The sequence below is a fragment of the Astyanax mexicanus genome, chromosome 25, assembly GCF_023375975.1.
Source record: "Astyanax mexicanus isolate ESR-SI-001 chromosome 25, AstMex3_surface, whole genome shotgun sequence".
NCBI classification, from domain to species: Eukaryota; Metazoa; Chordata; class Actinopteri; order Characiformes; family Acestrorhamphidae; genus Astyanax; species Astyanax mexicanus.
In genome coordinates this window covers 2326568-2340502 of record NC_064432.1, presented here as the reverse complement: position 1 = coordinate 2340502, position 13935 = coordinate 2326568, and the positions used below count along the sequence as shown (strand labels likewise).

The following is a 13935-nucleotide window of genomic DNA, read 5'->3' as shown; positions in this document are numbered from 1 at the left end:
TAATGCACCAGTTTGAGATGATGATGATGATGATTATGATTTGAACGCTGACCCTCCTCCAATTGCAGTGTAAACAGCTATCTGATTGGCTCTTTTTCTTGAAGGGTGGGACTCTATCCCTGAGTAAATGCTGGGTCATATTTGCGTGTTTCTTTATTCATAACATATCTGGATACATCTTGTTTAGCTAGTCTAGCAGGCTTTAGTAAGTTAGTAAGACGTCAGTGATGATCAGTGATGAACTCATTGTTCTATGGTCATTGCTTTTTAATAATAAGACATCCTCACTGTAGGTGGAGCTACTGCCTCTCATTAGCATGGCTTCCACAGAAAAACACATTAATGGATGGAGCCTAAAAAAGGGGGCAGACCCTTGACAGCCACACCTACCACATTCACACTCCGCCCACAGTTAGACTGTCCCGGAGAGCTTAGTGCGGCACAGTGAGGGTACAGAGGGAGCAGCAGGGATGTCGGGCTGCAGGATCTGGAACCGGGAGCACGAGCTGCCAGTCTATCTGGCCAATCCCGTCACTCGCTTCCAGCACCAAGCCACCCGGGAGAGGGCACAGGAATGCCCCATCACTGACCTGCAGAGCAGCTGCGCCAGCTCAGCCAGCAAAGCCAGCAAAGCCGGCAGCACCCAATTCGAGCAGAGCTTAGAGGAGCAGGACAGCATCAACCTGCAGGTGGGCTATAGACAGTGACTGCTATCATCATCTTCATCTTCATCATCTTCATTATCTTCATCATTATCATCATCATTCAATTCAATTCCTTATCATCACTATTAAATATACCAGTAACTGTATTAGAACAGAGTAGTGGAGAATTGAGATTCATGCACAACATGCAGACGCTCTGCCGGTGACCCACTTTAATATTTCTAATCATTTATTTATAGACTTTCTGGAAGAAGCATGTTACATAAAAATAACTGCATATAGGATTATTATTATGTTTATATGATTATACATTCTGTCATCTCTTCAGATCGTACACATTAAAAATAACCTAATAAACTGCGTGTCCATCTACCTATATATCTATACATGTATATACTGTATATCGATGATGTAGTACTATATGCACAAGTATTTATTTATGTTTATATGTGTTGATGTGTTGATGTAATGCACCAGTTTGAGATGATATTAACGATGATAGTGATGTTAATATTTATGATGACCCTCCTGCTGACACAGACAGTAAATAAAAATAAATAAATAAATAAATAAATAACACTTTTCTGACATTTTTTTTGTTTAATTTGAATAAAAAAACAGCAGACATTGAAATACTGCACTGTGATAAATGTAAATTGATCTCTGAATGAGCTTATTACTGGTATGCTGATAATTTATATTATTACACTGTTATAACTAGTATATTAATATTATATATATATATAGGTTTGAGAAAGAAGTTGATGCCACACATGCTGGTAATTCCGCTTACCCTCACTACAGTGAGTCTGTAATGCTAATGCTAATGCTAGGACTAACGCTAAGGCTAGTTTACAGTAAAGAGTTAAAGAGAGTGATGAGGGTCTTCTGCCCCACCCCCTCGACCTCGCTACAATCCTTCACTTCCATCCTCAATCCCCCCAAAGCCATCACCCCACACACACACACACACACACACACACACACATAGACAAAACAACATCAGAGGATCAGCAGATTATAAATCCAGATTCCTGTGTTTTAGTGCGCACACAGGGGGGAGGGGGGATTACACACATATATACACACACACACACACACAGTTGCCAGCAGATGGCGCGCACAGACAGCATCTACAAGTGTGTGTGTGTGTGTGTGTGTGTGTGTGTAATCTGCCCCGTCTTGCTCACTGTTCCTCATATCGGTGTTTAGCACGGTGGCGGCGGGATGTCAGACACAGGAATCCAGAACAGCCAAAACCTTCTACACCACATGGTAAGACACACACACACACACATACATATATGCATGCACACATTTATACACAAACACACACACACACAGGGTGGATTAAAGCTTAACATGTTAGCTTAGCTGCTTCCTCACTGCACTGGAGTGAAGGAGGTAAAGCCAGAACACTTATACACTCTGAAAAAACACACCTCCACCTAAACACCAACACCTATGTCTACACCTGCAATACCTACACCATCTACTCTTACACATTCTACACCTACACACATTCTGTACTTACACATTCTCCACTTACTACATCCGAACATCAAGACCTACACCTGAACACCAACACCTACATCTATGCCAACAATACCTACACCATCTCTCCTTACATCTTACATCTAGTACACCTGAATACCATTACCACCAGCACCAACACTTAAATCTATATATGTATACCCTCACAAAACCACAGAGTGGGTCTGTATGCGGTTGCTATGGAAACACAGCACTCCTGTAGCATTCCCATCAGTTTAAAAGTGTGCATTGCCATGCCATGTAGTGCAATGCTACAACACTGTACGGGTATCTTCTCAACCACCATGGGCACGACTCAAAAAACCTCCAGGACAGGACTGTAGACCTGCACGAGGCTGGAATGGGCTACAATGCCACATGCAAGACATGCTTGGTGAGAAATTCGATAATTCGAAAATGGAAGAGTCAATACCCCTCACTCTGGAGCTCCATGCAAGATCTTATAGGCAACTTATAGGGAAGGATTATTCTGAGGAAGGATGGAGGAGCTTGTTAATGATCTCAAGGAAGCTGGGAGCACAGTCATGAGAGTCATGTACAGACCTGTCTGATGTTTGCCAATGAAAACTTAAACGATTCAGAGAAGACTTGGGTTCTTTTGCATCAATTCGACTACACACAAAGAAAAACTATGTAGAGGTGGAACAATCTGCTTTGGGGGCTGTGCAAGATCCCACCCCCTGGGGAAAGGATGATACCACATAATCAGTTGGTGGGGGTCAGTATTGATATCTGATATCTATATCAGTATTGATTATATATTTATTAGAGAGTAAAGTTTCTATGAATTCTCTCTCTCTCTCTCTCTCAGGGTGAGCAGTTGCTGATTAAAGGGGGGCGAGTGGTTAATGATGATCAGTCGTTTTATGCTGATGTTTATGTGGAGGATGGAGTCATCAGGTAAGATGAAGTGTCTTGGTACTTTTCAGTCTTTCTCATTGATTTTATTATATCAATAATTCATACTGTAAACTATATCAATGGGCTTCTAGATATTGGTAGGGTGTCTGTTATCTGCTAACTTAGACTAACAGAGTAGGAGTTAGGAGTTAGAATGAGTAGTTTTATAAGTGTGCTCTTTTATTGTTTTTGCCAGATTAGCCATTATAGCCATCCTGTCAGCCTTGATTAGGCCTGTCATTATAATGGTTATTGAGGTTGTTACATATTAGGGGTGGAAATCACACGGCATCTTATTATACGATATTATCCTAATGCGTATCGCAAGACAATTCTCTATGATACTTCATGGCATCTCTTAGTGTTACTAAAGAGAATAATTATTGATATTGGTGTTGATATTCATTTGGAGTTTAGAGTGACTATGTTATATAAATCTATATATCTACAGCTCTGGAAAAAAATATTTCTGAATCAGTTTTTCTGATTTTGCTATTTATAGGTTTATGTTTGAGTAAAATGAACATTGTTGTTTTATTCTATAAACTACAGACAACATTTCTCCCAAATTCCAAATATAAATATTGTCATTCAGAGCATTTACTGTATTTGCAGAAAATGAGAAATGTTTGAAATAACAAAAAAAGATGCAGAGCTTTCAGACCTCAAATAATGCAAAGAAAAAAACAAGTTCATATTCATAAAGTTTTAAGAGTTCAGAAATCAATATTTGGTGGAATAACCCTGGTTTTAAATCACAGTTTTCATGCATCTTGGCATCATGTTCTCTTCCTCCACCAGTCTTACACACTGCTTTTGGATAACTTAATGCTGCTTTACACCTGGTGCAAAAATTCAAGCAGTTCAGCTTAGTTTGATGGCTTGTGATCATCCATCTTCGTAAAATCAAAGAAACTCATCTTTAACAGCCCATTTTTAAATGGTCTCTTATGTTTTTCCAGAGCTGTAAATCGATATTTGACACCATGTATCGATAGTGTATCACAAACGACAATGAACATACAGTATATTGCACCATAAATTAGTTGTTTTTTAGAATGTGAGAGGATGTACAGATCTGAAACTTATGAGAAAGGTCTGGTGAAGGGTATTTGTATGAATTTGAAAGCTTGTTAAAGTAGGTAGCATGATTAGCCTTGGTTACTGCCCCCTACAGGCAGGTGGGGGAAAACCTCATTGTGCCCGGTGGGGTGAGGGTGGTGGAGGCGGATGGTCGCATGGTGATTCCTGGAGGAATCGACACCAACACCTGCCTGCACAAAGACTACCTGGGCAGTCTGCCGGTGGACGACTTTTTCCAGGGGACCAAAGCAGCACTGGCTGGAGGAACCACCATGATCAGTCAGTGACAAAACTAAATCTTATTACTGTTACCAATGTACACAAACGAGCATAACATTATTCTACGTCCGCAAAGAGGTGTAAAACCATGATCCCGATTGATTGGTTGATTTTGGTCAGCAGATGTTTTCTTTTTGGAATATTTCCATAATATTTTTTGTGCAGTTGATCATGTGACCCCTCAGCCCGGAGCCAGTCTGCTGCATGCGTTTGAGCAGTGGCAGGCAGCAGCGGACAGGAAGTGCTGCTGTGATTACTCGCTGCATGTGGACATCCCGCAGTGGGACGGGGGCGTGAAGGACGAGCTGGAGGTGCTGGTGCAGGAGAAAGGTACTTCTGTTTGAATGTGCACGAATTGGAATTTGAATTCACCAGGGTTGGAATTTGAGTTCCAGTTGAGGTTTTAGTTGAGGGCTAGGATACGTTTCTGTAATAAATAGGTAGTTATAGGTAGAATATCTTGGTTTGAATGGAAGTTTCTGAATGAGTGATGTTTTTCTTTACAGGAATAAACTCATTCCAGGTTTACATGGCCTACAAAGATTTGTTCCAAATGACAAACAGTCAGGTAAGTTTTGCACACCCCTCATTTACACCATAACATTGTTTAACTTTCTTACTTTGTTTCCGTGCTATTTATTTTTCTTTTGTCTCTCTTTGTCTTTCAGTTGTATGAGGCTTTATCGTGTTTGAGAGATTTAGGCGCAGTTGTGTTGGTTCATGCGGAGAACGGAGATCTAGTAGCACAGGTCAGTGAACAGGCTTTACTTTAATTTCAAGTTATCAAGTTATCTGCTTTGTGAAATTCATGCCTCTAATAGAGAGCTGGACAATATGGGCAAAAAAAGCACTGGGCAAAAAAAACAACGAAAATACTGTATGATATTTATTACAAATGTATGATATTGCTGATAAAATAAGAAAAGAAATCACAATACTTTTAAAAATGTTACTTTAATATGAATATGGAAACTAAAGATCCAGCTAGCAATCTTTGGTTGGTATACTATTTTCTGTTGAAAAACGTTCCTAGAAAGTTCAATCTGTCAAGGTTTTGGATGTTCTTAGAACATTTGTTTGTAACACTCTGATATCATTGTTTTAGGGATGCTACTTTTAACGTTTCCATAGTTTTATTATTCATCAAGCTGTGAACGTTATGTGAGAAATGTTTTTATAATGTTTGTGACGCAAATTATGTCACACGTTTTCAGAACGTTCCTGGAACATTATTTCTGTAACAGGTTGTTACAGACAAACCTTCCTCTAATCTTTTTAAAATGTTGCTAAACATACTTATAACTCTATTGAGGTGTGTCTAGGTAAATTTCTGTTGTGTTTCTATCTTGGTGGCAGAACATTCTGGTGCACCACTGACTGATTAAAACCCTGACAACAGTCAACAATCAATTGGCCAATCATGTGTACCATGTGTACATGGTCGTTCCGGACGGGAATAAAATCACAGAGGACCCCCCATTAAAAATAAGAAAATGACCCCAATCGGATAGGGCTTATGTTCGCTTGGGAGCTGTACGCAGATACTCTAAATAAATGGTAAAAACTATGTTTCTTTGTTTGTGTGTTTCAGGAACAGAAGAAGATCTTGTCAATGGGCATCACTGGGCCAGAGGGTCACCCCCTCAGCCATCCAGAAGAGGTGGGATTCACTGTCCAATTAGCTGATTCGCTAACTGAGCAATTGAGATAAAGATGTCACAGCTACACAACCAGTTCTGAGAGGCTAACCCTGTTGTGATTGGCTGCTTTAGCTTGAGGCGGAGGCTGTGTTTCGCGCTATCACGATCGGCAACCAGGTCAACTGCCCCATCTACATCACCCGTGTGATGAGTAAAACTGCAGCGGACACTCTGGCCCAGGCCCGCAGGAAAGGTGTGTGACGATACAAGATTAAGAATGGGAATGGGTTTTTGACTTCATGCCATCATTGACAACTATGTACCTTGTAATTGGTACCATTAAATACAGTGTATCCCAATGGAATGGGCACCTTTGGGAGACTGTGCAGTAGGGGTGGGATAGAAGGCACTTCAAAACGACGCCCTTTTTCTGCAGAAAGGGTAGAAGGGTACCCATAGATGGGCTTGCATAGATTAAGATACATAATCCAAATTTCTTGATCAAGTGGGCATATTATCAAATTTGCTGGTTGACCCCCACTCTTTTCCCATCAGTGAATTGGAAAAAAATCCTGCGATGAATTTTTACTTTCTGGACCTGGATTTGCCACTTTTGCTATTTTTTTTTTTTACAAAGCTGTGTGTCCATAAACTGATTGGTTGTTCTCCTGACTCTTTCTCTCCCCTGATTGGTCAGGCTGTGTGGTGTTTGGAGAGCCTCTAACGGCAAGTCTGGCCACAGATGGTTCGCACTACTGGAGCAGGAACTGGGCCAAGGCAGCAGCCTATGTCATCTCCCCACCACTCAGCCCGGACCCCACCACCCCCCAGCACCTACACACCATGCTCGCGTGGTAAGACACTGAGGGGGGTCAAGGACCACCTCACCTGAGAAACCCAATAGAGAAATTTTTGAGTACAGTAAATTAATGAATTCCCAGTCTAAGCATTTGTGTCCACACTGAGGCATAATGCACCTGCACACCAAGAGGAGTCGGATTTTGACAAAACATCAATGTTTATTTCCTCTGGTATTTGTTTAAAGACTTAGTTAACTTCCTGTAATTGGTCCAAAAGCCTAAACCATCTAGAAAAGTGCTTTAGCTCGACGATCCAGACCATGGTTCAGTAGATCCAGGCTGAGACCACCTCTTATGGTTGGAACAAACTCTGGTCCTTTGTTCTGGACTGTGGTTCAGTAGATTCAGACAAAGACCACCACTTTTGGTCAGACCAAATTCTGGTCCTTTGTTTGAGACTCTGGTTCAGTAGATCCAGACCAAGTCCACCTCTTTTTTGGTCGAACCAAACACTGGTCCTGTAGTGTAGACTGTGGTTCAGTAGATCCAGATCGAGACCACTTTTTTGGTTGTATCAAAGTTTGGTTCTTTGGTCTGGACTGCCGTTGAGTCGATCCAGACTGAGGCCACCTCTTTTGGTTGGAACAAACTCTGGTCCTTTATTACGGACTATGTTTCAGTAGATCCGGATCGAGGCCACCTCTTTTGTTTGGACCAAATTCTGGTTCTTTGGTCCGGACTGTTGTTCAGTAGATCCAGACAGAGATGTCCTTATTTGCTCAGATCAAATTCTGGTCCTTTAGTCCGGACTGCGGTTCTCACCTGCTACTTTGGTTCGGACCCAAACAGAAAAGTCCAAATGTCCGGATCAAACAAAGCACATGTGAAAGCCCCCTAAATCTCAGAAGACACATGTAGGTAGACTTGGTGGGTTTGGATATTGAATAAATGGTTATATTTTTGGAGCAGTGATGGCGATTGATGCTTGGTTCAGTTCATTACCACTGTAAAGAAATTATAGTCTACAGTGAAGCTTAATTTCACACCAAACCCCACATCTGATTGAGTCGATGAATTATTCAGACAATTCTAAAATCTGGTGGAGTTCTCCTCTACATTGGGTCACAGTGAAATTAAGGCCACGCCCACTTTTTCAATTCGTCTGTTTAAATAAAATGAATATTCAAACCTACTATTGCTATACTGACTGCTGACCACACCCACATTATTCAGTGACTCTCTCTCTCTTTCCTTCTTACAAGAATATTTGAAAGTGTGTGTGTGTGTGTGTGTGTGTGTGTGTGTGTGTGTGTTCGAGTGCTGCACACCCACCTTTTGCTGGCCCAGTTTCCAGAAATAGAAAAAGGGTTTCAGATCCTGTTGCCATGGTTGCAGAACCCCCCCACCACCACCACCACCACCCTCCATATACTTAGAGGCATGGAGAGACTGGATTGTGTGTGTATGTGTGTATGTGTGTGTGTGTGTGTATATGTGTATATGTGTGTTTGGGGGGGTGATGTCACAGCAATGATGTCTTCTTCCTCTCACGCAAACACACACACACAAACACAGCTGAGAGGGCTCCACTGCTGACACCTGGTGGTCACAACAGGGTAACACACCACATCCACCTTAAACCAGCACTGAAACACATTGTGTGTGTGTGTGTGTGTGTGTGCGTTTGTTTATACATACACAGTGGGGACCTGCAGGTGGTGGGCAGTGGTCACTGTGCTTACAGCACGGCCCAGAAGGCCATTGGGAAAGATAACTTCACCCTGATCCCTGAAGGAACCAATGGAGTGGAGGAGCGAATGGGCTTCGTCTGGGACAGAGCAGTGGTGAGTGTGTATGTGTATATGTTTGAATACCAGTCAAACCTCTTCGTATTCAAAGTGTTTTCAATATGTGTGTGTATGTGTGTGTGTCCAGGCTCTTGGGAAAATGGATGAGAACCAGTTTGTTGCTGTGACGAGCACCAACGCTGCCAAACTCTTCAACCTGTACCCCCGTAAGGGACGCATCGCCGTAGGGTCAGACGCTGACATCGTCATTTGGGATCCGGACCACGTTAAAACCATCACAGCCAAACTCCAGCAATCTGTAAGAATAACCTTACGCTGAATCTACAGCATCAGAACATCACTGTTCAGTGGTGGATGATGGAGGCAGACATTATCTAAGTAAAGTGTTTAAAAACACTGCTGTATCTGATCCACTCCCTTATACTAGCTCATACAACACTCACTAACACCTCATATACCACCCCCACCACCATGTTGGTGTCACTAAAGTGCTCAGAATAAAGGATCCACCTCCCGAACAATAATAGCTGCTCTGTGGTGGTCCTCAGGTGATCACTGAAGAACAGGGTGAAAGGAGTTTATATTATAATTATAAAGTATGCAGAGAGACAGAAGAACAGTCTACACTCTGTAATTAAGGAACTACATATAACTCCTAGGGCATATGTCCAATGGAGCTGAAAAATAGGATAATGAATGTAGAAACAAGAAGATGGTCATAACAGCAAAATAAACTGATAATAAAACTAAATGATTCGTTTATTATGCTCATATAGAGTTAGGGTAACAGTACCAGAAATACAAGAAGCTTTTCAGTTGAACAGCAGTGTTTTAAGAAGCCTCATTACTTGTACCCACCACCTTCCAAAAAATAAGAGTTGCATCTGTGGTTAAAGAAGCTAAATTTGAAGTGTCTACGCAAATGTCCATACATCTGCTATTACCTTTTTGGGGCAAACCATCAACAGAAAATTCCAACCCAGAGAAACTATCCTTTCCTTACCCTCAATTATGAAGCTCCAATGATGTGTAAGCTCTTATGCTAACATCCATCTGCTTCACCAGAGCTTCATAACTTCATGAGTTTCTCCTCCACAGAATAGTAAAAGAAGATGTATATATAGATGTTTGGGGGAATGTTTTAAATTTTGCTCCTTTAACCACAGATGCAGCTCCTTTGTGCAGCTTTTTTGGAAGGTAGCTGATGTATAAGTTCTACTGTATGTTGCTCCACTTTGGTGTTCAAAAGTTAGCCATGCTAATCATCGGTCTAAATAAGGTTAAATTGCCGGTTTGAATGTTGGGATGGCATAGCATAGATTTCTTTCATTTTAAATACAAAAAAAAAAAAAACAGTAAATTTGATATTGAATAACCAGAAACCTGAACATAAGTGTTACGGGACGTTCAGGGAATGGACCCAAGCTCAGAGAAAAACCTGTGAGAACGGGCCTTAAATTGAAAATAAATGTTTATTGTTGTAGTAAGGGAAATGATAAAACATAACTGATAGAAGGGGATTTGTTGAAGTGATTTTGCACTTGTGGTGTAGCTGCCTGGAGCTGGGTTTACCAGCCCAGTGCTCTACCACCACACCACGGGGGCGAAACTGCTGAGAGGAGAAATTGCAAACAAACAAAGGAGACACCACATGTGTTGTGGCTCAAACTAAAAAGCTTTTCCCAGAAACCCAGACAACTGAAATAAAGGTTTCCTTCTCTTTTTCTTTTATACAACTGAACAATTCAGCCCCTGAAACTTTTAGGCTCTAATAAGCCTTCCTTTTTTTAGTTGTCTTTAGTTAAGCTTTAGCTTTTCTTTGCTTGCTTGTGCAACCTTACCGATCACCTCTCAAAAAGGGTGTGACGAAGGCAAGCAGGAAACACAGCCTTAAATACAGGAACCTGCAGGTGAAGCTGATTGGCACTAATTACCCCTGGAACTCTGGGGATGAGTGCCTTGCTGCTGCCGCCCTCTGCTGGCAGCTGATGGTGCAGGCTGACCCCCTTACAATAAGTTAGAATTTTAAAAGTTCAGAAGGAGAAATAGGGAGGATATGGAATGTTGATGATGATAATACCTGAGTAAAAATGAATATAAACATTATTAATAATACTCTTTCTCTCTCTCTCTCTCTCTCTCTCTCTCTCTGTCTCAGGCTCTGGAGTATAATATCTTTGAGGGGATGGAGTGTAGGGGTGTTCCGGTGTTTGTGATCAGTCAGGGACGGGTGGTGTACGAAGACGGAAAGCTGAATGTCCAGCAGGGAACTGGCCGCTTCATCCCACGGAAACCGTTTCCTGACCACGCCTACCAGCGCATCAACACCCGCAACAAGGTCACACTCCTACACCCACACCACTCATAAACTTCTATCTGGATGGGATTCGTTACTCAGGGGGTTCTGGGGTAATTTTCTCTTTCATGGTGGGTCCTCTGTGATTTTATTCCTGTCCAGAACGACCATGTACATGTTTTTCTCCGACATCATCTGAGAAAATTACAGGCTGAATTACCTACTGTTTTTCTCGGAACTCTGTGGTCCTCCAGTAATTTTAGTTCCTGTTTTAACAAAATAGCTTTTTGTCCACTGCCACGCACCATAATTACACTTTGGGTGCACAATTCCACGGAGATCCATGTTAAACACAACAGCGAGTGTAAATGGAGGAGCTACTGAATGCCGTGATGTCATGTGACCGGTTCCTCCTGTTTTTTCAATTGTAGTCCGGATGCAGGAGTTTTATTACTGAGTAGAAGTGTGAAATATTTTTCACAGACGCCTCCCTGAGAAACTATTCCCTTCCAGATAGGGCTCTAGACTACACCAAAATCACTCCATGTAAACAACTCCTAAACTACACCTAATTCACTCCTAAACTACACCTAATTCACTCCTAAACTACACCTAATTCACTCCTAAACTACACCTAATTCACTCCTTAACTACAGGTAAATCACTCATAAACCACTCATAAATCACTAACTAGAATTACACCACTCCTAAATAACATGTGAACCAGTCCTAAACATGTAATTTGTTGCTGGCTGGTGTTTTGTAGGTGGCCGGCAGGCAGGCCGTGTCTCGGGGTGTGTATGACGGCCCTGTGTGTGATGTCTCGCCAACTCCCAAATACATAACCCCCGCCCCTTCAGCCAAAACCTCCCCCACCACCCAACAACCTCCACCAGTCAGAAACCTGCACCAGTCTAACTTCAGCCTGTCGGGTAAGTTAAAGTTCAATAGAGTTCCGTTACCGTATTTTTTGCACTATATGATGCATTGGTTTATAAGGGGCTCTTTCAATAAATGTCTATTTTCTGGTATATTTTTGTACATAAGGCACGCCGGATTATAAGGCGCATTATGCAACACTAGTAAGGAACAGGGGTGTCACTATGTTTACCTTCTAATTCAGCAGGATTGTAATCTAAACAGATTTCTCTCCTGAAAACTGCTTATTTGGTATCCATTTATTTACAGTTAGTTTAGATATCCAGATTTCCAATAAAACTGAAGCATAAGCATTAGCATTACTTCGAAGACCTAGCTTAGCTTAGCAGGTAATGCTAATGTTGCTCCAGCAGTGCTAGCTGTGGTTAGCAACAGGCTAAAGGGCGATAATACTCACCTCTTGAGGGTCAAACAGCTAGTGGTTAGTAGCTAATGGTTATTCTGCTCCAGCAGTGGTAGCTGTGGTTAGCAGCAGGCCAATAATACTCACCTTGTATGGCCAAAGAGTTAGCGCTTAGCACTGTAATTGGCTAATGCTAATACTGCTGGAGAAGTAAACTGAAACGTATAAGTAGCTTTACTGCTCCTTATAACATGACAGTTATAATTCATACATATTGGCGCACTGCATTATAAGGTGCACCTTATAGTCTAAAAAATACGATACCTGTTTTATTAACTCTTATGTAAGGTGTAAGTTGATGGTTTATAGCTGAAATCATATATAGTTATATGTTATATATTTATATGTGTATATTTTAGGAGCTCAGGTTGACGATAACGTTCCCCGGCGCTCTGGACATCGCATTGTAGCACCCCCTGGAGGCCGATCCAACATCACCAGCCTTGGCTGAGACCCTATCGAACACCTGTGTGTGTGTGTGTGTGTGTGTGTGTGTGTGGATTCCTTTACTCCTATGATAACACATTCTGTCCACTGCTGCACATTGTGTGTCATTGTGTAGGTCATCATCATCATCATCATCACTGTGGAAACTAGGAACACTGTGTGTTTGGGTGTAGAAAGTGTTATAAAGTGTGTATAAATGATCTTTAAAGCCTTGGTGAACCCCACCGGCCTGCTGTTTCTGATGTTCCTGCAAACTGGTGCTGCCTCTAGTGGACAACTGCACATGTAGCAGTCTCACTTCAGGATATTGTCTTTTGTCTGTGTTTTTTTTTTTTCACTTTGGATTGAAGACAGACCCCGACCATAATTCTCTGTGCACTGAAAAAATCTGCAATATTAGCATAATTAAGGTCCACTTGATTGTTTCTGTGGCCAAAGCTGGAGACGCACTGCATGAGTTTTACAGATATGTGGCGATGTTTATTATTATTATTATTATTATTATTATTATTTATTTGTTTATTTATTTTATTTTCTAATATTATTACACTGCTAGACTGTTGGTATTATTCTTTGATCATGGTCGTGTGGTGAGTCCAGTGTTGTTACAGTGTTGTACAGTAAAGCCCGGCAGTGTGTGTGACTGTGGATGTGTATAACAATAAGTTATAATGGAAACACTGACCCCTGCTGTTTAAACACGTGGCACTTCCTGTTAAACACTCAGTACTTCCTGTTAACCTGTACCACAATCCTTGAAAGCCGAAGTGTTCCTCGACTGTGACTTTGAAATTTGTAATTTGTTAATTTGTTGCAACTGCGTTACAGCAGCTAAGTATACAAACTAATGCTAACGCTAACATTAGCTTTAACATTTTTACAGTAAACTGAATAATCACCTACTACAGTTATGACTGAATCACCTTCTACAGTTATGACTGAATCACCTTCTACAGTTATGACTGAATCACCTTCTACAGTTATGACTGAATCACCTTCTACAGTTATGACTGAATCACCTTCTACAGTTATGCTAATGCTAATGCTACTGATACTGACACACACTGATACTTTTAAATCATTGCTGTGAAATAAAACACTGGAAGATTTTGATTATCAAT

At 41.3% G+C, this 13935-nt stretch overlaps 1 protein-coding gene across 2 annotated transcripts; it reads left to right on the top strand.

Moving 5' to 3' along the window:
* The first annotated feature begins 426 nt into the window (after window positions 1-426).
* On the top strand, window positions 427-13934 carry crmp1 (collapsin response mediator protein 1). Of its 2 annotated transcripts, XM_049472554.1 has the most exons (15): window positions 427-689; window positions 1878-1940; window positions 3031-3119; window positions 4297-4481; window positions 4647-4811; window positions 4988-5049; window positions 5150-5230; window positions 6073-6141; window positions 6254-6374; window positions 6819-6975; window positions 8624-8765; window positions 8857-9027; window positions 10888-11067; window positions 11792-11957; window positions 12727-13934. In XM_049472554.1, the coding sequence occupies exons 1-15, from the start codon at window positions 471-473 to the stop codon at window positions 12816-12818; spliced, it is 1962 nt and encodes a 653-aa protein (XP_049328511.1). In that variant the 5' UTR covers window positions 427-470; the 3' UTR covers window positions 12819-13934. The 2 variants fall into 2 exon arrangements, with proteins under 2 accessions (XP_049328511.1, XP_049328512.1); XM_049472555.1 differs by lacking the exon at window positions 1878-1940.
* The last annotated feature ends 1 nt before the right edge of the window (window position 13935 follows it).

Coding starts and splice junctions, on each gene's coding strand:
- crmp1 (XM_049472554.1), top strand. CDS start 471: ATGTCGGGCTGCAGGATCTGGAACCGGGAGCACGAGCTGCCAGTCTAT. Junction 690..1,877: donor AGGACAGCATCAACCTGCAG/GTGGGCTATAGA, acceptor ATCGGTGTTTAG/CACGGTGGCGGCGGGATGTC. Junction 3,120..4,296: donor GTGGAGGATGGAGTCATCAG/GTAAGATGAAGT, acceptor TGCCCCCTACAG/GCAGGTGGGGGAAAACCTCA.